We start from the raw sequence: 26766 nt of genomic DNA on the forward strand, positions 1-26766 counted from the left end.
AAGTATATTACCAACATCATTATCTTCATCCCCACATACATAAATACACATCCAGTGAAAAGAGCATGGGGCAGCACTGACATTTCTTATTTATACTTTGGCAAATCTTCCCTTGAAACTTTTTGTTTTGTTTTGTCTCAGAGCAGAACAAAGACCCCAGGCTGTGGTCCACATTGTGGATGATGCTGGAATAGTTATTACTGAGAAAATTACACTTTCATACTGAGTTGTTATAAAGAACAGGCAACGATCCAAAAAGGTGAGCAGATGCTAAATTCCAGACATCTCTCATCTGTCACCAGCAACACTATTCACTAACATCTACAGAGACTGACCTCTGCAGTCAGAGTCAGTTGTGAATGTGCCGCAGGAAGGATGCCTGGGGCAGGACCTTCAACACGGGTGATAATGTACAAGAAGGAACAAGCTAGATTTTTAGATGAAATTGCCAGGTTGGCTGTTAGAAATACCATCTTTGCCTTTGCAAGCAGCACACACATGAGATAACATCAGCCTAAGACCAAAGTACCATTTTTGCTAACTAATTTTTTTGGAAAGCAAACTTTTGCTTCCTTGCGACATACTAGGACAGCATCGTTCAGAATCAGACAGCAAAGTATTGAAGCCATTAACTTTTTTTATTGAAACTCATCTTTCAAGTCACACTAAAAGCAAAAAAAATGCAAACACTCGGGTATAAAACATCAGAGCAATACTGTGACAATTCCTGCAAATTCTATATTCTGGAGTACACACTATTAATCATCATCATAAGCAGACAGGATGAGAGCTGCATCATAGTTCATTTGAGATCTTCATTCTTTTGCTGATCCCTTTCCCGTGGGCTCCTCATTAAAAGATGCCGGTTAGCATAGCTTCATGTTTGGACTATCTCAGCAAAAAGGTTCTTGCCTTTTTTCCCCCCCATTTCACTTCCTAAATGTCTCAGCTGCTGAGTTAGATGTGAGACAGATGAGAAACAGCATCTTGCCGGCATAAAGCAAGCCTGACAAGGGATTCAGGTCAGTGCCTACACTTCACATCAGCCAGATGTTAGAGGCCAGTGATGGGAACCTCTGTGGTGCCTGGTGCCAAGTTTATTAAAATTAGCACTGCAGCTTGGTAGTACCAAGTCAAAACTGCCAGTGTAGAACAAGGCACCAACTCCAGTGGTTCACCATCACTCTTTGCAGGCTCATAAAGTGAGCTGGATTGTAATAAGCATGATACTGCTGTAAAGTAAGGACTTCTCAATAAGGCTGACTATCTGACAGAAGGAGTAAGAGGCACCAACAGCAGTATAGATGTCATCTTCTCTCCATGAGTGGAGCTTAGATTGCTACATAGGGTGGTGGGGATTCCTTGGAAGGCAACTCTAAGGCTTCCTCATAAGATGGCAGCACAACCTGGAAGAGAAGACCATTAGTTATGCTCTGGGGATCACATGAAGGGTTTCAAGTGGATTTGATCTTGGATGTGTTTCTCTACCTAGTTCAAAGCAGGGTAGAAGAACTACATGGGCTGTAAGACGTAAAGGGCAAAAATCCAGAAGAGTTAGAGGTGAGGAGCACTTTATAACCACTTTGCTGCCAGTCCCACCTCCTTTTCCCAAAGCATGGTTGCAATAAATGGACCAAGGCTCTTTAATGTCCAGAATATAAGCCTCATTGCTTAAGCAAAGAAGCTAAGCTCAGATCATTGCAGAGGGCCATGATGCATGCACAGCAGGGGCACACGCTGCTGGCAAGACAAGGCTTATCATATTTGCCAAGTTTCAACAAGACAAATGCCTACACTTCACATTCCATATTCTTCCTCTTTACTTCTCATCCTTCTTTACAGTATCTCTTATTTTTGGAAGGTCTTCAATATCTTTCCATTGTGTCAGAGCAGCTGGATGCTATTATTAAAGAGATCATCAGTAATCTAAGGAAGGACACTGATATTCATTATTTAGCAAACTGTTAAGATGAAGGGCAACGCACACAATCTCTCAGACATCGATCCAGTGAAAGGTGAAGACAAACTTAATTTTAAACAAGGGTAGCACTATTAGGCACAGAAACCAAAGTTCAGCTGAAATTAAAAACACATCTCTGGATCAGGGAATAAAAGTGATATATTCCCATTTATCCGCTTTGCCTGAAGCCCGAGTTTCAGGTTCCTTGCACATACCATTGACTTTGAAAGATTTTATACAAAAGTAAAGTTAAAGGAATACAATATAATTGAAAACTGATTATTAGTACCTGTTAATGCACATTTGAAGGGTTGAACTATCTCTCAGACCACCAAAGAAGCAAAAGTAAGGATCATCATGAATCTCATCAGTCTAAACCATGCCTTTTCATGGTGTAAGTCTGAAGCAGTCTTTACTCACCTTTTCAACTGCTTGTGGGTCAAATTTCACCTCCTCTCTCTTGCTGGCTTTAATATACTTAAAGCAGCTCAGGACACATTTGAACATATAGGCCTGAAAAGGAAAGGGAAAGGGAAGTCTGCCATTGCACTGCAAGTCAACGAGAGCATTTCCACTTTTGTCATCAGCCTGCTATTGTCCTACTCTCTTCTCTGGAGGAAGAAGCTTGGGACCATGTATCCCAGGGGCTTAAATCAGTCTCTCTTGATCCTTCACGAGAAAGGTGACAACTCCATCTATTTGGAACAGTACACTGGTGTGGGAAGTCAATAGGACTAGTAATACCATCAAATATAAAGCACCTGCTTAAGACCTCTGAGAGTGCAATGTCATCAGGTAGGAAAGGAAATCACGTCTTTCATGTTATTTTTCTGAGCAGCCTACAAAGTTTGGTTGTCTCAGAAAAGCACCTTGGGCACAACATCCACCTCCCAGAGATCCAAGGTTCCCTGGTCAACAAGGACTGACCTGAAAGGTCAGCTCATTCAACAAAATCCTATACTTGTAATAATTACACTTTTCTGACAAGACTGCCTTGCACCTCACAGAGTTACAAGATGCAGTAAATAGAGCTTTTCTGAGAAAAATGGATCGATTGACGGATTGTGGCACAAGAAAATAAGCAAGGCCTGTGAAACATACCATATTAAATAAATATTTTCCCTACTCTGTGCAGCGAGGCAAAGTCGTGTGCCTCTTATTTTTATTGGCGTAAGACTCTACTTTAAAAACAGTTGGCATTTTCAAAGGAACATAGGGAGTTACATGCCCTGAGAACAAGCCATGTAGCTTAGGATTTCCTAGAACAATGAGGACTGTTTGTCTTGACACAAAGCCAAGACAAAGAACGAGAACAAGGAATGAAGTATCTGAGTTGAAGGAATCCATCTCTCAAACAAACTTCCAGCGATGAGGAGGTAAATCCAAACTTCGACCACCTTTAGGGAATACTGCAAAAACCTTCCCCCTTCCAAAAGCCTCTTCATACAGAAAGCAAACGTGCAAGACACTGAAGCCATCGCATAAACTGTACAAAACCCCCCACTCATCCATGAAAGAAACCCCAATAAACTAAAAAACATACAACAAAAAAATCCTTTCTTTGATTTTGATACTAGAAGAGTTTGCTGCAGTGCCAACCCAGTACCTGCACCGAATTCAATGAAGTTGACTTCAGTTAAGACTGCTGCAAGCAATAGTGAGTTTGAGCAGAATACGTTAGTACACACAGCTCATGTAAAGGCAGCCAGGGACCTTGGGATCATCCCATTACTGGCTAACTCAAAACACTCAAGAGTCACTGCAGGATATCCGTCTCCACACTGAATTGAAGAGGGAAAACTTCTCTGGCAGCCATTGATATTATAAGTGGATGGGAAGCTTGTCCTAGAGGTCAGGAAACGAGCTACTTCAGAAGTAATTATGTTAAACCCTTTCTTTCATTTCCCATCAGAAATGTTTTATTCCCCTTGGTTTCTGCATTCTTATCACCGTGGCGGTGGAGGGGGATGACTTTATGATACTGAGGTGAAATAAAGATTACTTGTGGATACACAGATCAGCAAGGGAGACTGCCCCAATGGTGCTGTGTAAGCATCACCCCTTCACTCACTCTGCCCTTTGAATACTTCACATCTCCAAGGAACTTAGACTTGAACAACTGATGATATCACCACTGGGGCTCTACAAGTAAACATACAACCAGCCACCACACTGGTAAGGAGCTGTGAAGTTGCATGGAGAGACTTCCATGTTGCAACAGGACATGGTCCCTGCAAAGGGTGGTGTTATATGAGAGAAAGGAGGGAGAGGAGCATTACCATCCCCCTAGCATTGTCAGAGAAATCTTTCCTGCTAAAAGGGTGAGCAAAGTCTTGCAGGTCTCATATGAGGTCACTGGCAGAGGCGTTCAGTGCCCCATCTCTTCTCCGTCTGACAGACCATCTTTTAGCTGAATTATGCTATGGTGTGGCATGCAGATAACTATTTGGGGACAGTAGCTGCAAGTTAGGAGGCAAACAGTGCCAGATACACAGAAAAAACATTTTAGTGTAGGAGCAATAAATACTTGCGATGGGTCATTAAGCAAGTCAATTTATGCAAAAAGATCCCAGGCTAGTCCAACATATTTAAATGCTACCTTGCTGTGGGCATTCAGTGAATTGAAACCAATAGGCCCTAAAAATTGGCCAAATTGCCTTTTTAGGTCTAAAATTTTCATGTTGTTGCCACGTTCCTCATCAGATCTTTATCACTTGGAGGGAACTCTCTCATGAAAATGGTTTTGCTACACATAGAAGAGGGGAGGGATTATCACTAAGTTTAAAGGATGGGGTTTCTAATGACTTGTTTTGGGGAGTTTAGTAGACCAAGGAGTACTTATGCCTGTCCAGTTTTTTTTTCTTTTTAATTATCCTCCCCCCATCCCTGCTCCTACAAACTCCAGCACAAGAAGTCATTGCAAGTTAAGCAGTCTTGTAGCTAACCCTGTGGAAAATTCAAATCAACCGATTTGCCAGGTCAGTGAGATTTCTGCTGAAGACACACACTGCCGGCTGGGTTTCAGGGTTATCTCCACTGCTATTGCGCAGTTTATGCAAATATTAAAAGATATGCTAAAGTCCTGTCTGCAGTGCAATCATACAAGACACTCCACTCCACACTGGCTTCTCTGGCCACCTGGGAAGAGTCTGAATAAAAAATGCTTTCCAGCTAACAAGTAGCATTTTTCACTGTGACAGAATCTGCTCAAGTACCTCGAAAGATCTGGTTTTCTTAGCTGGTCTGAAACCCCTCAGTGAAAAACCTGTTTTCTCATCCATTGAAGCAAGAAGAATAAAAACGATCTCACAGTGGAGTTTTCTGAGATGTAAGCAGGATTTAGCAGCTCACGGGTTTTAATTAAATTTCAGGGTATCAGTGTGCATAACTCCGCTTACATCAGTGCGGATACAGCAACTTACCCAAGTGGAAGATCTAACCTGCTGCGTAATGATCTAATTTATTTTGGCACACAAGAGCAGAAGACTTTCCTATATTTGTTTTCAAACATCTTATCCTTCTAGAGATGAATGGGCAGTAATAGTTTCTGGGTATAAGAGAGATTTTACTTTATAACTCACATCTTTAGAAGCATAATACCAGTGATTTGAATATTAGACCTGCCTCAGACACTACATTGAGGCATAGCTCCTATTATGCCCAAAGAGAGACCAACAAGGCTTTCCAATGCCCTGGCAGATTTGAGAGAGAAGTAAAACCAATTCCTCCTATCCCCCAGGCAAGAGAGCTTCATTTCAGCCTCACCAGACCCTGCAGCCATTTACCTTCAGGAAGAGGACAGCAATGAACGCAATGGTGAAGGTGACCATCACTTTGGCATATTCCTCTGTTGGTAACTTCTCCAGGGTTGGCAAAAAGCCCTGTGAAAAGAGGGAGAGGGTCTCAGTCATAAATGCCGGTTCCCTCTACGAGGGTCACACAAAGTGGTGGAGATCTCAGCAAGTTTCTCAGCCTGCCTCTCAGAAAGGTGGGACAGGCCACCTTTCTTTCCTCATCAGGAAGAGTACAGGGATATTTTTTTCCTCCTACTGTTTACACGTCTTTGGCAAAGATTTTCAGAAGCCTATTTAAATGAGAACTAAAAGTGTGACTGTTTAATAAAGATGAAAAGTATATGCATTTTCAATGTATGCATGCAGGCTCTATCCAAATCATTTTGCTCTGCAATTTGCATCCATAACATCCTTACAAGAAAAACAAGGTGTACTTCTAAGAAATACATGCAGAACCAAGCTGTCAGTCAAGAACACCGTGTTGGTGAGAACATATGGAAAATCCTCTTTTGTCATCAGAGCAGTTCTGGGTATACCGTAGAGATCAGAGAAAGTTTACTCTGTCTTAACAGCCACTGAAAGAAACTTCATAGGGGTTCACAGCATGAAAAATCAGCTGAGCTTGCTCATAACCTACCCCATTGTCTGAAGACTTGAGGCTGAGATAGGTGGGGACCTCCATGTAAGAGCTGCAGAGGGTGAGAATACTCAGGCAGAAGTCCAGCAGCTGCAGAGCCAGGAAAGGGATCTTCGAGTGTCCCTGCTGCAAGAAGGGCAGGAAACAGGAATTTGGTTATGATTACAAGATTGCGTCACTTCATTAGATTTTCCACATTTTACACAGGGCCTGTGCTTTGTTCACATTGACAGCCTAAGCTATTTAATTCACTTATACTAACCAAAATGATGAGAAAACCATCTTGTTGGGCTGATTTGCATAAGCTCCACAGAAGTGGCCTCTAGCTGGAGCAGTGATATTCCTAGCTTATCTCCAGCAAACCCTTCCTAGCATGGGCACACCCAGAACGACCTTCCCGAAGCCATGAGACAGAAAATAAAATCAACAGGAAGATTCCCAGGCATAGGAAACTAAACAATGTCCCAGCTGTCACTAGTTTTCCTTGCGTACCCTCCAGCCCCCAAGGATTGCCTCCTGTCTCCAGCCAGTATAGAAACTACCTCACCATGAAGAACTGTGGCCCAAGGTAATGATCCTTTATTCCTACATTACGCATTGGTCTCCATCTCACAGAGAACAGAGAAGACCACCCCAGAAGTGAGCTGTTACCTACCGTGTGGCTAAGGGAGGACACAGAAATGATTGCTGGGACTTGTATGTAGGAACTGAACATTGTTAGGAGGCTGAGGAGAAAGTCCATGACTTGTAGAGCAAGGAACGGGATCAGGAGACGTTCCCTTTTCTGAGAAAGAAAAACAATGCCAGTTATTTCTATTGTGAATGGGAGAATGAGACCAGCTATCAATACCTGAAAGGACATATATTAAGGTACTCCAAGAATAAATACTTTCCTGGAATTTCTGCATCTAATTCCACATACTGTAGTGACAATTGATTCAGAAACAATGAAGGGCATCAACACTGATTTTTTTCACTCCCTTGGAAAGTTTCTGTGAATTTTCACTATGTGACATTGACACTTGATCCCATCAGAGCTGTCATTCAGCTGTCCCCAAAGTTTACCACTACAGAGAAAGCTGGGTTCCCACACCAATGCACGGTCATTTCTTCTCCTGAAATGGGAAGGGAATCCCCAGCGTAACAGGGGAGTTACAGTTCCCCTCCAGGATCTGACTTGCAAAAGATCAAGGAAATGAGGCAGTAAAGCGACATTTCCAAATAATAACATTTCTGTTCCTTAACACGAAAAATAGTCTTGATGGAAACGTCACCCAGATTTGGTAAATCTGGCAGTTAGCAGCCCTGCAGATGAGCCTGAGACTGCAAACCAGCTGCCGTCCCCCCCTGTAGAAGAGCAGAGATATTTATCTGCTTTTTTGATCACGCTTCAGCATTTTCAGTGAGCATCCTCTAGTCCCCTCCTCTAATACCTCCTAACTCAGAGAGGCCTCAGCCAGCAGTGAAATATCATTTGCGGAGAACATACCGTCACCACACCGAGAAGGAGGTTGCAACTGATGACAAACAGCATGATGATCAACAGGAAACTGGTCATGACATCAGCTAAAAGTAATAAAAGTAGTTACCACATTACTAAAAGCTGGAGCCTAGTGTCCCAATTCAATCATACCACTATGGAAGAGTTAAAGTGTGATAACCTGGCAGAAAGAATTGTATATGTGGGGGAATGAATGCCATGCAGCCTGAAGGTAACCCTCTTCTCCCTTTCTACACCCACTTTTTCATCTGTCTTTGAAGCTCCTGTTTCTTCAGCCACCGGGTTGAGCAGGCTGTCAGCTCAGGCACGTGGGAGCCAAAAGCCTTTATTGCCTGGACTACAATTTTAAATATCCTAGGCTACAATATTAAGATAAAATGAAGTAGGAAAAAAAAAAAAAGGCAGAGTGCTTTTAGCTAATGATTAATAAGTCTGAGTTGGGAATTATTTTGAGACTCAAAGACAGATAAAGTAACCAACAGTGAAATCTGATGAAAGATCTGCAAGACTGGCAAGCAGACAAGAAGCCTGAGTTTTAACCACCCACTGCTGGTATGGACCACAGAGTTTCAGGGTGAGATATCTCACCTCCACTCTCGGTAGCTGTAGGATGCAACATACACATTAAAAATAAATGTGCGAGGAGAACAACATGAGCCAGCTCTACCTACAGGGCTGAAGGCAATCTTTGTCAGCTGTTTTGGGTGCAGGAAGGCGATCTCTTACACACACGTAGCTTCCCACTGAACAGTTCCCAGGAAGCAATTTTCCCTCTTGGTATTGCACCCTGCCCTGATGATGACTACCAAAGCCTTGCTTGCACTGTGCAGTATACACATTTGGTCTTCATAGACAGTGTGAGGTGTTTTGTAAAGTTGGTTTGCTTATTAAAAAAAAAAAAAAAAGGGGGGGGTGGGGGGGCGCTCACTCCAAAGGCAAAACACTGCTACTTTCTTTATCTGCCTCTGCATAACGTACAGCCTTTCACAGTGCCTCCTCCAACTCACTCCCCTATTTCTTTCTTATTGCTTTACCTGAGTTTAAAATAGCAACAGTCTGTTTGGGGTCTCCAACTCCCAAGTGCTTGAATAAAGGGTTTAATTTTATCAGAAAAGAGCCAAACTTTTAACTTTTCTGACTTTTTTAAAGCAACGGATCCTTTCCATAGGTATGTTTCTCAAACATCAGAAATGTTTGATTACTGCTTCGGTTTCCCCCCTGCCAACTGCCCAATTTATTCCATGGCTATTAAATAAATCTAGTGCCTAACTCTATTTTTTCCATTACCCCTTTTGCTTGCTTTCATAAAGAAATATAGAAATTGTGCTTTAGCCTGTTGGATCCCTGATATATTCCAGCTGCTCTGAAATCCTTCACTGCTCCATTTTACCCATTTTTTCCCCATGAAAATGCCCCTCCATCTCCCCCAGCTTTGAGTGTTTGCCTATAGCTTTGGTACCACATTACATTTTTAGTGGGTGGGGGAGTATTTCAGAGCTTGGGCATATACTGAAGTGTCCTTAACTCACTTCCTAGCTTTGCTGACAATAGAATACAATAATTTACAATGATGTTGAGGCAGAGAAACCCACCCCTCTTTTTCAGGCAGCTAACACCAACACTGCTGTTTACAGCAACAAAACATTTGCATCAGAGCAGTCACAGCTGTATCATAATTTGGCCAGTTACTCTGTTTGAGGGAGCAAATGCAGTCAGCCTGCGTCAAAGGGAGAGCCATGCTGGAGAAGGGCAGACCTACCACCCCGTGCTGCCCACGACATCTGGCAGGAGATGGGCACCCATTAGATGCTGCAGCATATGGAAACTGTCAAGTGCTCCATCCAGGCTCTGCTAAGCAATGTGGGTATGGACGAATGCCAGTTGAAGAAAGGACCAAAGATGATACTGAGAAGCTCTAGAGCCCGTCCAGGGTTGTAGAGGACCTGCCTGATAGCTGGGCTGAGCCACATCTGGCAGCAAGGGCAGGTGGCACCAACAGCAACACTCCTCACATCCTTACTCTGCTAGCAGAGAGTGCACTTTAGTTCATTTAAATGCATTGATACGAAAGATATTTTAACTTCCCTCACAGAATTAGCATCACACTTGAGTCTTGTCTAGAAATGAGATTTGCTGATGAGGAACCTTTAGTCCGAAAAGAAGCTCTGACCAGTACTTCCTTCCCTGGGTATGAGAAGCCTCTTCCTTCTCAGTGTCAAAGAGAAAAACACTTTGAGGAGGCTGCATCCCTCAAAGAAGCAAAAATAGCTTATCTCAAGAGAGGGAGCAGCACTAGGTGAGTTGCTGCACATGGAGGCATCAAACATTCAAGACCTAAGGGAGTGATCAAAAGTATCCAACACTTAACCTACATCAGGAAAAAAGAGTTTTGATGGCACAAAACAAGAAAATAACTTTTACTTACAACCTGATAAAAACCCCAAATGCAGGATCTGTTTCCCACAAAGTAATGAGAACTGAAACACAGAAGAGGAAGAAGTCTTAGGAAACAGCAAAGAAAGAAAACCTAAATCCAGCAAACCCCAAATGAGAACAGAGAGGGCAATGGAGAAAGGGCTTTACTGCAGAAGAGGCTGCTTACAGCTTTGCAGTTCACAAGGGTGGTGGGAAGAGCCTAACCTTCAAGGCAGAAAATCAAACCCACCTTTCAGAAGCAGGACAGTAGAGACAAGGCTGTGATCTGGTGCACAAAGAACCAAAGATTAACATGGGGACAGCATAAACTCAAACCAAAAGAGCTTAACAAAGAAGACAGACTCAGCCTTTGTAGGAACAGCCATAAAAGGAGACAGTCCCAGTCCCACTAAGCCCCAAACTGCCTGAAGCCATTTCCTCTGGTTTTCCTCCCAGAACCAACCATCAGAAGTTTGCCCCAGAGAGGATTTATCTCTTTAGCACGGTGTTTCCTCGGATTCAAGACAGCTGTGTTTTTCTGCCTCTTTCTACATGGTCTTATGCTCCAGCTCTCTCGGCAGGCTCACTAATTAATTGGGCAACTGGTCGTTGCTTCTGCAGGCTAATTGCTGGCAGAACCCAGCTGAACTTTCCAAGCAGAACCTAGATCAAAAAAACCCTAAACAAAATAACAAAGAAACAAAAAGCCCACAACCCTACAGACACAAAGGGATGGAAAGAAAAGGAAAACCAAGAGAAAACAACTTTCCACACACTGTCTGCCTCCTATTTGTTAACAGCAAATATAGTCATCCTTTCCGCTGGCAGCAGATCTCTCTGTTCCAGGGACTTTTTAGTACCAATGGATTTGAATCTCACTAATCAAAGTTTTTACTTAAACAAAATTACTTCTTCCTTTGTGGGAGCACATTTAGCAGATGGGCTAAAGGAGTGATCCCCTTAGTGGTAGCTGCTGGCTCTTAGCCCTGTCTGTGCAAACCCTCCATGAGATGGGAATGTGGTACATGTTATAGAGAGGCCAAATGCCACCTGGAATACTTTGCAAGGACTGGCAGAGTGGCAAGTTACCTTCCAGAACCAGCAGTAGATCCCTGGGGATCCCTGGGGTTTGAGGCACTTGCGGCCACAGCAGACCCTAGAGACTGCATTACTGTGACTAACAGGCTCTTTCCGTGCCCAGCATCTGTTGTCCAAAAATATAAGACGTTAATTTTTAAGTCTCTTCAGCATTTCCCTTCATGCTTAGTTGGCCTTTGTAGGATGAATGTTTGTCTCTTTTGTACTTAAAAACCCTCAGAAAAGGGCAAAATTTAGGAATCTTGAACCAAGTTTGAGCACCTGTATAATCTCAAACACAGGGGCATCATTCCATGGTTTTTCCCTCTGTTCCTCCCGCATGTTCATCTGGGTGCCTATCTCAGGAATAACCTGTTTTCTCTACAGCACCTTAAAAAGTACCGGAATATTCAGGGAATAACAGGGTTTGTCCCTGTAGAAGGTGCGTTGGCTCTTTGAGGGCTGTTATTGCAAGACAAGAGGCAATTGTCACAATAAAGGAAATTCCAGATAAAAGGAAGAAAATTCTTACAATAAGTGATGCAGTTTGAACAGGGATGCAGAGAGGTTGTGGAATTCTAATTTGGGGAATCTGTAAACCTCAACTGGACAAAGCCCTGGGCAAGCTGCCCCAACTTTGGAGTCAGCCCTGTTTCAAGCAGGAGTTTGGACTGGAGACCTCCAGGGATCCACCTTACTTTTGCTCTGATTCAATGATTATAAAATCAGGCAGGGAAGAAATGTTGCTCCTCACAAAGCCTGCTTCACTCCTATAGCCCTAGAATATCCTACCTACAAGAACATTTCAGTTCCACCTCCACGCTGACAGTGGTACCTTATCGCTGGCAGAGTCTGGTGAGAGCGTGCCCGCTTTGAGGTGTGCCTTTTTCCAAAAACATACAGGAATAAAAGCCAGCAACAAATAAATAAACATGCTCTTTCTTATGCTTTTCCTTGCCCAAATTCTCTGAGACTACCTGAGTCTCCCAGAGATCCCAGGGAATTTAATGAGAAGGAATATATATGTGCTGTGAAGTAAATGCCATTTTCCTTGGGGAGGTGGTGTAAGCAGAACAGGGGCAATTGACAGAGCCTCCGCAGAGCTGCACTAGATATTTGCAACGCTAGCAAGTAGTACCAAAAAACCTCACCCATCCAACAGGAAAAGAGAGCATTTATTTGCCAAATGTCTATTTTTTATTAACTTCTCATCAGGGTTTTTGCCCTGAATGTAGCCAGGAGGGACATTGAATGAGTCCTAATATTTCCCATGAATGCAGAGAAACCCCTTTCTATTTTATGGACCAATAAACTGGCACGGGAAATACAAACAGGGCTCATAATGCTGTGGTTTAACAGTTGCATTCACAGATTGTCAAGGACGGCAGTGTCTGATTCGGTGTTGCTGATAAGCTGCAGGGAGTTGTTTCTGGACAGCCGCATTCAAAGGATAAGCAAGACCAGCAAGGGAAAGACGCCTCCCAGTCCCTTTAGCTGGATTCGCTTTTCATCAGAGAAGGAGGGAATATTTTCTGCATAGGAAATGGTATGCATAGGATATGGTATATGCTGTGCACACAGGTCTTCAGGCATAACTGAGGTTATTTTTCTTGGCTGACTGGACAGAAATTGAAACAACCTTTCCAGTTATACTTTGTCCATAGCCTCAATTTTTATAGTCATTAATGAAAAATAAAAGTGTTTAACACTGAGACTGTACACAGGCATGAATTGAAGACATCCTAAAGATCTGACCTATGGCAAGCAGTGGGGTGTAACCTTTTCAAGGCAGAAACCATTCATGGTAGCAGCTTAGAACTGGTAAGGAGGTTTTAATTGAAATGTTTTTGGGGGGATTGCTTTTGGGTTTTATTTTTCCAACAGGAAAAGCTAGTCTGCCAAAGCTCATATGCTTTCAGGAATGAAGCACTGCCAAGAGGACTTTTGCTAGGAAGGCTTCTCAGCTCCAGGATGAGCTTTCTAATAGACTGGAAACAGGGGAGGCTGCATGGGAAATGCACATCCAAATTTCTGCTGTACGTGAGATAGAGCATAGAGATGTGAACCTAGTTCTTCCACATTGCAAAAGAATGCCCCAAATCACCATGCAACAAAGTTTGTCTCCTGTTCCCTCTGCCTGGCCAAATTGATCTTGTGTTATTTCTTAAATATTAGTTAGGTAGTAAATTTAGACCTACTTCAGATTAGCCAACATCCTGGCATTGACCCCACTAGGGGTGGGAAATCATCTTCAAGGCTCTCAAAGACAAAGAAGAATCTGGGTCTTCTTCCCATTTTAATCCAACATTTTCAGCAGCTCTTATATTAATTTCTTGGTCAACTTTCATTGAAAAACAAATTTCAGAGGAGCGCTCTCAATCCTGTGCTGCCTGTGGCATCTTGTAAGTCAAGACAGCAAGGAGTAGGAGGCTGCAAGGGACAGAGCATCCCTCTTCTAAGGGCAGCTGACCCAGTCACCCTTCCCATTACCCTGGCAATCACAAAAACCTACAAGAATCCCAATTCTCCTTCCCCTCCCTGACCATACCTGTGGAAGTCGAGGCCCATCCCAGGCCCTCTTTTTAAGGCAGCAAAACATACTGCTGAGAAGTCTTGAGGGAGCTCTGATTCCTTATAAAGAACTCCTATATGTATTTTTTCCTACTGTATCTTGTGAAAAGCATTTTCCCATAAACCTTGCCTTGTTTATGTTCTTGGGCCATGACTACAGCGTTAACATTATATATTCTGAGACGTGCTTTAATCTGGCAGGATCTACAAATAGAGCAGCAGATGCTGAGGGCATCAACAGAACCTCTCCCCAAATTGTTCTCCAACTCTTCCATCTGGGTTTTGAAATCAAATTGAACTTTTTGTACTGCTTTGCTGTATTGCTTCCCTGCTAGTTTCTGGAAATAGAAGGGTTGCATTTTGTTTATTCCAACTATAATCAGAAAACACTCACAATCTCCCAAGCAGAGCCCTTTGAAATGCTTGGGAAGAGAAGCCAAGTGGAAGTGCTGGAGATTTCATTATAAAATGTTCCTTTTTGTGTAGGAGGCAGTGGAAGAGGGGGAGGGGGAAGACCTGTCATTTTGATTGCGTGGGAAGAGGGGGTGGTGTTAAAAACAGGGCCAATTTCACTCGGAATGGTTCTATTCTTAAAGAAAACCCTCCAGATTTGCAGAAATGCACGTCTTGCTTAGAAAGCATATAATGGTTTCATATGGAAATTATCTGAAAAATCTGTCTCAACGATTTGTTTCTTTTTCTTTAAAGAATATTTTACTTAGATACTTGAAGAAAAGTAAAAATTATTGGCCTTGGATGATCTTTCTGCAAAAAATAATGAAAAACAATTGTCATTTTTACATAACTGTATCTGTGGGAAAGTATTCTGATCTGCAAATATCATGTTCAGTTTTCGGCAGTTCAGATCACTGTATGAGTCAGAATGCTTGTGCATACTCTACCATCAGGAAAAAATATTTCCAACTGTGCCCATGTCCAAGCCAGGTACATCAAAACAAAAACAATCAATCAAAAAAACAACCAAAAAACCCACAAGCCCAGTAAAGGGAGGAAGACCTTAAGGTCCCACTTGCATTATGTTCTTCAGTTTGTATCTGTAAAATTAAAACCAGAAACATATATTACAGAAATGGAAAACTGCATTCCCCTACTAATGTTGTGCTGATCCCAGCCACCTGGAAAACAGCCGGGTTTTAGAGCCTGTTCGGTGTGTTGCATGTTGCCCTAATGGGAAAGCTCTGCAGAAAGCATTTTCCAAAGCAGTCATCCTGCAAGTCTACATTGGGTGTTGAGTTGAGCCACAGCTCCAGAGGGGCCTGTGTGGACCACAGCTAAGCAAAGTAGCCTCCAACCCGCCCAGACTGGTCTGCTTTGGAAATAACGCCCTGCGTGAAAGATGTGAACCAGCAGACCCTTGCTTGGTGTCCTATTAGCAGGACTCACCCAAATTTCCATCTTCTGCTCACTTTTGATGCCTTTCAAAACAGCCTTGGTGGATCACAGTGGTGGCTCCTAAAACCCAGCTGGACTCTTTGGAAAAATGTGAACCTATCTGCTAGCAACGACTTCACCCAGACAGTGACTATGCCTGTTTTTGGTGCTTTCCACCGTGTCTGACTCCTACCCCAGGGACAAGTGAGTTTGGTATGTGCAGGAATCTGCTGTACTTGACTGCTTTTTCCTCCACTTATAGGGGGCCTCTCTGTGCATGCTTGCAGCTTGGGGAAGGACACACTGGAAAAGCAGGGAACAGGCAAGTCCTTGCTGCTGTGGGTTGCATTTTTCTCTGACTATGAGCCTTCTCCGCAGGGAGAGACAATGCCGGGTGTGGGAGTCTGGTTTCCGTCTTTCTGCACACAGTAGAGAAGGGTTATCTCAAGTTGTGGTTTTACACCGAAAAGTGACTAAGAAAAGGAAAAAGCACCTTGCATTTGTTGTTTCTAAACAGCTTCATGCAAAATTATCCCGATTAAGTAATATTTGAGGTTCGGGGAGTTATTTTCTTTTAAATTGCACCCCACATGAGAAATCCGCCAGGTCTCTGAAAGCCAAGCTAGATCCTTCCTAGTTCAAGCCATAGGAATTCAATCAACTGTGGTGAATATGATACTTGTGACTATTTGTGGGATATAAAACAGCCTGGCTGCTTCTTCCAGACAACCAATGTTTTGCAAAAAACACCAGGGGTTGGGAACATCTGCGGATGGGGGCCAAAGGGACAGGGGGGAAAGGGAGGTGGGCTGGTGTGGCACTCTGAAGTGCCTTCAACTGTGAGGTAGGAGAACCCTGCATGGCGTGATGGATGATGAGAAGAGGACGGCTCCATGCCATAGAGGGCAGGGTATTGATGGCAACGTCAGGTAGCCCATGCACCCATGGGATGTAGTGCGGGGCTGCGATTTCTCCCAACTCTGGGACCCCAAGGTCACTGGCCAGACAAGGTCCATCGAGGAGTTGGTCAGACACTTCAGTGTTTTCCTAGAAAATGCCCAACATGTGAAGATAACCAACAGTGTGTGTAAGGCTTAAATGATCTACAGTTGGTGAAAAGAAAGAGAAGGGGAAACCAGGACTGTCAGATTAATGCAAAGTGTATTGCAGAGGGAGTGGGAAGGCTGGAGGTGTATGAGGGTACTGGAGAGTTTGGGCTGAGGGCCTGATCCACTGAAATAAAGGCAAGTTCACTGGGCTCCACATTGGTCTCCCAAAAGCCAATACAGCCATGGCCTAAACCAAAATCCAAATCTTTAGAGCCTAAATTTTCTCTGGGTCTGAGCTTTTGGCCTATCTGCTCTGAATACCAGTTTCCAATTTTCTTTGATGAAAAAGAAAGAGGGACCAATGTGTGACCTTGGGCTCCCTTTCAACCCCACAGACCTCTGCTGCTTTCCAGCGTCCCGGTGACCTACCAATTCTGTAGTAATCCTTGTCCAGGTCTCTGCAAAAGCCTTTCCTGCTAGCCACCTCCAGGGAGTACTCAATCATCAGCAAAACGCTCATAACCTAGGAGAACAAAAGCAAAAGACACAATTCAGTGGGCCCTGGGCCAACTTCCTATCAACAAATTTGTTTCCAGGGAGCATACAGTGCCCACAGTCCTAAATGCAGGATGGGTCTCCAAGTGAGACAGTCATGAAGGGTTTAAAATCCTTTACAAGGAAACACTGAGGCAAAAGTTATCAGTTTGTTAATGGTTTGTGTTTAACTGTCTTTTTCTGCCAGCTTCTGAAGGAGGATGGAGGAATTACAAAGTTAATGAGTTTTGTTTCAACATTTTTTATTCAGAAAGTCCTGGCTTTTCATTTTGAAATTGCATTTTGCTTCAGAATGGAGCTAAATGTAACAATAGTATTTTAAAGTGTAAAAAGAAACAAAAAAAGAATGAAGATGTCTCTGTAAGTCTAGCTATACTACTTCACTGACAAAAATATAATTTTCCTTCTTTTATTTATTTGAGAAAAATCTCCAAATGCGCTTTTTTCACATTGAACCAAAATTATTTTCTCCAAGTTTCTGAATTGGACTATCAAACCCCAGGCTCCAGGGTTCATCCCATTCTGAGTTGAGCAAACTGTGAGATGGAGTGAGGTCTAGAGACTGTGGTCTCAGTCCAATAGTCTGGGGTATTTCTGTGCAAGTAAAAGCAGGAAACGAGTAGCCACAAGGCCAGACACCCCACCACATCCCTTCTGGGGACAATCCCACCCTGCCAGTGTGTACAGACAGCACATGCCAAGGGGACCAAACTTGTTGTGGATATGAGAACAAGAAGTCCAAGGCCACAACGGAGCATCAGTCACTGCCCACAGTGTTGTCAGAACAAATAACACCCCTTGGGGTAAAGGACTACTCTGAGGCCATTTATTGCTCCTTCATCACCTTACTGACAGTTTCAGCACTGTGTAGTGAGACGGCACATTTCTGACTCCACCATGCATCCAGTCTTGTTCATAATTTTCTTCCTCGTTCTCCGATCTCTGCTGTCCTCCCTCATGCTTGGTATGTCTTTCATTTCTTCTGCGTTTTTCGGCTGTAGCAAGCTGGAGCACAGCATGGTCTGCCAGTCCTATACCTACAGCTGCACTTTGCAAAAGCAGCATAGTGTGTGTTGTGTTATTTTAAAATTGGCTTAACAGCGTGGGTGGTTGGGGAGGAAGCCTGCTGCCACTTTCTCCGAGGATGCAGGAAACACAGGCTTGTCACCCTGCAGCTGCGTGTCACTGTCTGGACAAGCTCGCTGACCTCCCTGCTGCTGTGCAAAGAGCTGCCGCTTCTTCTCTGCCTGAGCTTTACCCCTGTCCAGGAGGACCTCTTGCCACAATAACAGGGCACAGCCTGAGAGCAGAGAGCAGGAGTCAGACCAGGAGAAGTGCAGGGACCATCACGCCCCGTGCGTTTTTCCTCGGAGACGTGGGAACTGAGTCTGCAGGAGAGGAAATCCTGAGGTGTGCAAACAATGGAGAAACCTGTGCAAACATGACTCTCCATCTTCACCCCACCAACACTGGGTCCAGCATTGGGAGCACCCATTCTGCAGACTATTCTCCATGGACATGAGCCATCAACAAAGGTACCATCAACAAAAAAGCGGTTGTCCTAAAGTGGTGAATGACAGAAGCCATTTTATCTGGATTGCACAACCTCTGTCTCTGAGTCAGCCGAACCCCACACTGACGCAGGAAGCAAGTCTGTATCTGCCACCAAGATCATCACAAGCTCGGGTACCGTATAGCTGAAACAACTTTTCCACAATAGCTGTAGCAGTCTTTTTTGTTTCAACAACCACTTAAAGAAGTGATGTAGGCAAGGAGGAACAGAACTGTTGTGGTCTGCGCTTGTGTTTGCAAACTTTACGTACGGGAAACAGCACAAAACCAGCAACTGCAGGGAGACGAGGCAAAGCTAACTGTAAGCGAGCAGAAGAAATATTTTTTGTCTTTTGCAGAGCAGTGGCTGGAGGTGCCATACAAGATCCAGGCAGAGTTCAGGCTGGAGTAACTTATAGTCAGATGTGCTAGGGCTGACACCGCCAGCAAACAAAACAAAGAGGCATGGAAAGAAAGACTTCACATTGCCCTGAAATGGGGAAGCAAGGCTGGGTGGGATGGCCTGCAGCAGCGACAGGAGCTGAATGCAGACTCTCCTACTGTCTCTGCGGTAGCTGCAGGAGACCTAGAAACTAGAAACTATCTTCAAAACTAAATTCATCAACTTTCTGTGCCACAAGCTGCACGTGCAGTTTCCGGAAGAGCTGTAGCACATCCCCCGGAGCCCTTTGCTTCTAGAGTGAGCGTCCGCCAAGCCACACTCTTGCTGCAGTGGGGACTGGGACACTGTTCCACCACTAGCCTTCCCTCTGAATTTAAAATACTGTCTAGAGTCTGAGTTGGAAGAAAAGATGAGTCATGTTTTCTCCTGGCCTGTCTGATATCAGATTGTTCAATAGCTACATGAGACACACTACTTTTTTTCATTTTTTTGCCATGCAGTAAATGAACTTTGCAATTTGTTCATGAGGCTGATAGGAAAAGGAGAAATATCTAGATCTCATTACATAGGGACACAAGAAAGTTAACATTAATTCAGTTTAATGTAACAGTATTTGAAGTCCCATGGAAGCACTGAACTTTGTCAAGGATGAAATTGCATCAATCTGGAGTTTCTTTACACTTGACGGTCTCCCCTGGGACGTAAAGGATCTCTTAACTAACTACACGTGGCGATCACATGTTGACTTCAAGTGCCCTAACTTCTCTGAGAGGTTTCATGTACACGCTCCCAAAGAGATTTTGCTTCCCTTATTGCTACTGTTGGTCAAACCCCTCAAATGTCAACATGGGAAATACAGGAAGAAATTGCTTTTTCGGGTTTCTGTTAAATGGAGGCCTGAGCAAAATGGATGACCTGAGCCCTAAACATCAGTTTCATTCCTGAAAGACAAGTGAGTGAACACAGGACATCAAATCCCAAATGCTCCCATCCCAGATGGATTTACAGCCAGAGCAGAGCCAGAGCCTAAACTTCAGTACGAAGAACCATCTCTAATGTCTATCAAAGAGGGGAAAGTAGAGCAAAAGAGTTCCTGGTTTCCTTGCAAGTGTTGAAATAAGCCACACAACCAGACCAACTGCAGTCACATAAAATAAGCACACATCAGATAGAAAACCCAAGCCCAACCTGAAAGGTTAAGGAGAAGACTTTTAAAGTGACAGTTGGTTTAAACTTTCCATTTAAAAGGCCTTTTGCATAGAAAGAACAAGCCACTGAACTGCAACGAGATAAAACAGGCAATGATCTGCGTGTCTTTCCCTCAGCTCTTGATCACAAGTGCCGTGTGAGGACCAGGATACCTCTCCATCACCTGACTTTGGGTTTGACATGCTGCTGCCTGGCATGTGACAATCTCATTTATTCCTGCAGAGAATGTACGTACAAGGTGATGAAACCTCTACAGTGGGCTGCTCGCCTCAATTTGAGAAGAAGGTAGAGAAAGATTGATGTGGTGTCTGCCTGGCACTCCTTGCTCCGCAAGGCTGTATATATTCTCACCCAAGGTTCACCCTTCAGCTCCAGAAGAAACAGAAAGGTTCCCGTTTCAGACAGACAGGACTGCTCCTCAAACATTCAGTTCCCTTTTTTCTTGCTATGTCATGACAGGAGAGAGGCAGGCTTAAAAAAGGGAATTTCACCTCCTGGCACTCGATTTGCAGCTCACTTGTGTGCTGCAGTCTCCCAGCCCCTCCACCAGCCAGCCCTTCTTATGTTATCTCCTACAGCTGCAACTTTTGGAGGACACCTCTCACCTTATTGCTGCCTCTGTTTAAAAGGAGTGCTTGGTAAAAGATTTGTAACACCAGGAAATGAAGTGACTTAGCCAAATAGTGTAGGACTGAGGTAGAGCCAGTCGTTAAACCAAGGCGGTTAAATTGGGGGTGTCTTGCAAGGCAGAACCTTAACAGCATGACGCACACAGCCCCCATTCCCTGGTGAATAATTTTGCTGCAGCTGCAGTAGGGTTAAATTGCTGTTAGAGGTTGTGTCATGTGCCTTTTTTTTCTGAAATATGTGCAGCTTGACTAATCTCCAAATGATTTATCTTTACGCACGTGGACTTGGTGTGACGGCTGCTCCTTTTTTTTTCACGCCCAGAGAGCTTGAAGCCATAATGGACAGGGGTCAATGGGGATGGTGACATGCTGCTCCAACAGTGCACTGGGGTGCTGCGAAGGTTTCTGGCAGCGATGCACACAAGCAGGTGACACCCAGCACTTTGAAGGCAAGTAGCACCACATATAAATGCTGTACTTTCAGTGCTTCGCCTTTTCTTCCTTTAATTTAAAAGTGGTTGTTGTGGCAGGGTAGGATGAAGTGAGGAGTGTTTTTAGCTTCCATTTGATTTCCTTTCAAAACATTTCATCTTTTTCCTTCCTGCTGCCTCTTTCTCCCCCTCTTGTTTGTGCAACAGAGATGCTCCAGGAGGATGAGGGAGCAGCGCAGGGTCTGCTGAACATCTCAGGTCAGCCACAACCTGGTGAAGGTGCAATGAATCACAGCTCTGTACCAACAATAGTCACATCCACAGGTGAGGACTGGACCTGGGGAAGGTCCCAGAGATGAGACTCTGCTCCTTGAGTTAAAGAGCTGACAAAGAGAAGAGCTTGGCTGTGACAGAGGCCAGACCAAGCTACAGACATGCTGCTTTCTAAGACCTCCTTTGGCTCTAATCAAGGACTAGGAGCAAATGAATTGCAGGTTTTCTGCCCATGCTGTATGCACAGAAGCAACTTTCCGGCCTTGCTCTTGAAGCTAATGTCAAATAGCTTGATCTTCTTCATGCCTGGGAGAAGCCGATGAGCAGAAGGACAAATTCCTCCATGCTTTCTTTGAAAGTCACCTGCAAGTCACCTCACAACACCAGTGAAGCTTTGCTAATCACACAACCTTGTCCCCTCCTCGTTGCCCTCCTTCTCCTTCCCCATTTGTTTGAAAATGCCCACGATTTATTTCAACTGACTATGGAGAGATCAGCAGTGAGACAAATCTAATTTATAGGAGGACAAGGCATTACCACAAAGCCTGAGAGCCTGTGTTTGATGGCATTACTATCACCCAGCATCACTATGATTCATCACTAGGACCCACAGCCATAATTTATACTGATACAAACCAACAGTATTGATGTAGCAAACCATCCAAATCACTGCTGAGTTATAAATCCCCTTTTCTTTTTCCCTCCCTCTGCCCAGCTGCAGCTACATGATCAAAAAGGTGGAGAAGAGGTAGGGAAAAGATATTTGCTATTCTGTGTTATCTCTTAAAGCAGTAAGGCAAGACAACCTTCTCCAAAAATCAAACTGTTTCCGAAGGGGTTCTGTGTAAAAGAAACCCACTGTGATGATACAGTACGTTCAGACACACCGGGACCCGCTGATACTTGGGGAGTTAGAGGCTCTGGTATTGCAGTGATGGTCACTCTATCAGGAGCCAGCAGAGTTGAAGAGTTGAGGGTTAAGCTGCCCCTGTCCATTCCCCATATCCTTTACTGGGTCAACCCCGGTCTTCAAGAGCATCTCTGGCTCCTTATTCTAAACCCAAGTTGCATGTTAGTTGCTAATGCTCCCTGGCACCACATGCCCTGCACTGATCTTGTACATCAGGCTTGTGCATATCTTATGGTAATCACTCTTCTGGTTTTGCAATGATGGACCACAAAGTTTCAGAGGGTGACCCCAAACCCTCCTGACCACGAGCCACATCCAGCTGGTCACTGTGATGGTGGTTGAACTACACAAGAGCTGCCATTTAGAGACACGGGATGTTTCCTACCCAGGCAGCCCTGACACTGGGGACTACCAATGTGGGCAGAGGGAGAGCAGAGCAAGGACCCAGCTGTGGCTCTGCAGGATCCTCACCAAACCCATGGTGAGATCCCACGGTGAGTTCGTGTTGCTTGTGATCTGTCAGGTAAAGGGTGAAGCCAAATCATGCCCTGGCAGAGCAGAAAGGGGACACGTGCAGGTGGCTTTGACTGCAATATGAGAGTTTGGTCCTCATTAAAATATCAAGCAGAGTTATTACTGCTAAGTCCTTTCCTGTGAATGTGCTTCAGATGTGCTGTGGGTGATGGGCAAGTCTGTTTTAAAAATGGTCTCAGAGTCACATTCGTACTCAGTGCAGACTTGTCCCACATAAAAGAGGGTCAATGGGTAGCTCCAGCACTAGACCCCTGATTGCCCATACTGCCATACTTAGCTTGCTCCCTGGCTTTGGTTTGAACCACTCCAACCACTTTTCTTCAAGACCAATCTTCTCCAGAAGGGGCTGACCCCAAGCCAGGCAGCATCCCTTCACTTCAGGGCCCAGGATCAGTCCTTTATCCTCTCTTAGTTAGCAATGCAGAGAATCCAAGTGTTTTGTCGCAGATACCTATCCTTTTATTTATATAGGATAAGGTATAAACTACAACTAAGTATATCACACATAATTTCTGATTTGAACCATGTCTCCACTGCTAACAGTCAGGAGAGGGGTAACATTCATAGCAATTAAAAAGACTGTGTATGAAACAGCCTCTGCTCATAGACAACCCTGTTACACTAGAATTTGTCAAACATGGAAAAGAAATGATTGAAAAGGAAATGTGAGCAGAACAGAGCTGGAGATTATTAAACACAACAGCTAGTAAACACGGTAGTTTTCATGTAACCTCAAGCTCAAGAAGTCTCTGACGTGCTGACTGCAGAGGATGCACAGGGAAGGGATCACTTGGTACCTGTCCTGCTTCCAATACCTTCTTCTCTAAGCAGCCGCTGCTGGCTGTGTTGGAAACATGCTGGGAGGCTGCTGGACTTTGGGGCTGACTCTGGACATCTGTCTTACGACTTCTGCCTTTGCCATTTTGCAAAGAAAAGCAGCTTCTCTTGCCTGCCCTCAGTGGACCTTTTGAACCTCTTCTGCAAACTCTTTCCCATGAGCACTGTGAAGGCTCACTCCAAGGCGCTCTCCCTTTTGCTGTTCAAAACTCACCTGGTGTCTTCAACAGACCCACAAAACGTTTTTGAAATAACACATCTTTCATATAATGTCACTGGTAATTAAGTTTTCCCTGTTAGCCACCAGCACTGAGGTGGCGTCTCATTCTCTTCCATCACGCACTAGTGCAGATCGGGAATCTCTATTGTTGTTAGTGGCATCATGGTGAAACACTTATGAGAAAAATGTGCCTCAGTTCAAAGCATTTGCTGACTTCTGAGAAAGACAAAGGAGGCTTTTTTATGATTCACCCTCCCAGCTAGGAAAAAATAATTCATTTTCTGTACCTGTGTTTCACCTCTGATAACAGATAGCTCACGTCACACGGCGTGCTTGTAGCCCTCTGGAGAAAATGTGTCGTAGTTCCCTGTCTTGTGTTTCCCACCTTTGCACAGACCTTTAATTTTGCCAGCTCCTCTTCAGATCTTGGCTACACTTCCTACGAGGGTCCCATTTCTAAACAGTTCATGACCATCCCTCTAGTGATGGACCCCCTCATAGTGATGGCTATCTGTTTAATTGGTTGTCAGAAATTGCTTGTGCTCTGCTGCAAATTCTCAGCTTTCGTATGTTTCAATTTTTGTGTCTGTGGGTCATGAGAATGCACGAGAAATGCAGCAATTTCTTTTTCTTTAAAGCAGTGAGATTATAAGCTTTGAGCTTGTGGCAAAAAGATAAGTAGCCTGCCCAGGGTGTAATCTAGATGCTCAAAAAGCAGAAGGCAAAAGAGGTTATGAGATTGCATGATTCTTTTAAGCAATCTCATAATGTTTTTGAGGTCCCCAAATGGTTAAAATATGGCATGGAAATGCCACTGCAACACCTGACTTTCAAGTAATGCCAGGGGAAAGGTGTCGGCAGTTACATTGCATGAAGATGCGGTGTAGACCCAAGTTTCTCTGCTCTCCTGCTCTGGGCTGGCATGGGACCATCTCCTGCCCCAAACCAGGGAGATGCAGAGATGCTGCACTGTGCCCAAGCAGAGCCACCCTCCTCACTCGCTGCCTCCAGCAACCCACAGCACTGATGACTCCTGGCGTGTTTATAAAATCCTATCACTCACTGAATATTTTCCCTTTATCTTACTATCCAAAAAAGCAACTAAGCTGATCTCCAGATCCTTTGCCTTTTGTTTCATGAGTTGAATCCTCCACCAACGTATGCAGGCATGGCATCGTGGAAGTCAAAACCGTTAAACCAGCACATCAGACCGCTGTCTCAGCTTTGTGTGAGAGAGGAGGGGGCTATGGTGCAGTGAGGATTTGCTCAGGCAGCTTGGATTGCTCCTGCTGCCCCAGGAAAGCAGACTGGTGCTGCAGGGGGACCACGGCATGTCCTTCCCGTGCGTGGCGCGGCTGCCACAGCTGCCATGCCCAGCACATATTTGCAGGCTCCAGCTCCCCTCACTCCACTTCCCCTGTGCAAGGAGCGGGTTAAGAGCCCCCGTTAACTGTTATCACCCTGCAGGCTCCCAACCCGTGACTGTGCACACTGAGTGCAACAGATGGGATTATTTTAAGTGCCTCTGCTGTGCGAGAAACCACATCCTCAGTATGACTTAAAGCCACCTGAAAGCACCTCTGTGCAACCAGGTGGAGGGGAAGAAATGTCCCTCCAGGCTCTGCTGCCTCTGCTCGCTGCCATCTGTGCCCACCCCATAGCAGTTACGCCAGCTGCCTGGCAGCTGAACACAGCCACAGGTCCAAACGGAAACCAAAACGGTGCATATAGTGTCCAACTGGCCGTAGAGAAAAATGAGGCAGTTTTGCCCACCCACCCTTTGCTTGCCCAAATCCCTCCTCCCTCCGGTGACCCATAATTTCAGCACTCCCACAGTTTCCATTGCCAATGTGCTGCCCAGTTTCTAACCAACGGGTCCAGGTAGCCGCGCTGAGCCCTGGCCAAGCTACACACCCCTGCACGGGTAAGAGCTCCTGCATTAAGCTGCAAGGGAAAAACAGGAAACAGAGTGAGTTTCCATGAGCTCCAATTGGCAGAGCCAGGGAAAAAATAGTTAAAAAATCCACCCAGTACAAAAAATTTCTTCCTGTCCCCCCCCCTCCCCCCTCCACCTTCTCCTCTTTTGTCCATCCCTCTTAAATCATTGGGTTTTCTCTTTTGGGAACATAGAAAAGTCAACAGTCAGGAAACCTTGTGATCTGCAATGATTACACCTTCTGCAAAGATTACACCTCCGCCTCTCTTTTCTTGTCTCCCTCTCCCTGTCCCCCTTTTCGGTCCTGTAACTTACCATGTGGAAGATCCCTAGAGCAACTGTCGCCGTCTTGATGTTGAAGAAGCAACATTTGGGGGGCTCAGTGGTCGTTTGGGCAGTCATTTTCTGATCCCTCTGCACAGCTGTGAGTTAATGAGGTTGAATTTGCAGCAACCGCCCCACTGAAAAGCGAAGCAAGCAGTGCAGCTCAACTTCCTTCCTGGTCTATAAATGTGTTAAGTCATCTACAAAGTCACATGAGGTCTTTGATTTCTCAGTAATAAAGAAAGCAAAATTGTGTTGCTTTTCTAACAGATCTTTGACTGTTTGCACATCCCAGATGGCAAATGTAAGCACAAATGCTGCTTCGGGCAAGTGGTGTCCAGTGGGTGAGGTGTACGGGGAGATGAGGGCTCCGAAGCAGGGTGCAGCTTTGTCCTACAAAAATCATCAGAAACAAAAGCAGGGGGCCAAGAATTTCACCTTAAACTTGACCTGCTGTTTTTGCAGTGAAGCATCCAAATTCCTCAGTTTGAAGTGGCTCGTTCCTTGCCAGCAAAGTCACCGTTCCTTGGAAGTGCTCCTGGGAGCTGATGCCTGAGC

The 26766-nt window shown here is 44.6% G+C and overlaps 1 protein-coding gene across 1 annotated transcript; it reads right to left on the reverse strand.

Annotated features, from left to right (window-relative positions):
- Positions 1-617: 617 nt before the first annotated feature.
- On the reverse strand, positions 618-26362 carry LAPTM5 (lysosomal protein transmembrane 5). Its single transcript, XM_076357439.1, has 8 exons — positions 26200-26362; positions 16826-16919; positions 7881-7957; positions 7047-7175; positions 6392-6517; positions 5746-5841; positions 2381-2473; positions 618-1406 (listed from the first exon to the last, which is right to left on the reverse strand). The coding sequence occupies exons 1-8, from the start codon at positions 26284-26286 to the stop codon at positions 1332-1334; spliced, it is 777 nt and encodes a 258-aa protein (XP_076213554.1). The 5' UTR covers positions 26287-26362; the 3' UTR covers positions 618-1331.
- Positions 26363-26766: the final 404 nt, after the last annotated feature.

This window comes from Aptenodytes patagonicus, chromosome 21, assembly GCF_965638725.1.
Source record: "Aptenodytes patagonicus chromosome 21, bAptPat1.pri.cur, whole genome shotgun sequence".
Classification (NCBI taxonomy): Eukaryota; Metazoa; Chordata; class Aves; order Sphenisciformes; family Spheniscidae; genus Aptenodytes; species Aptenodytes patagonicus.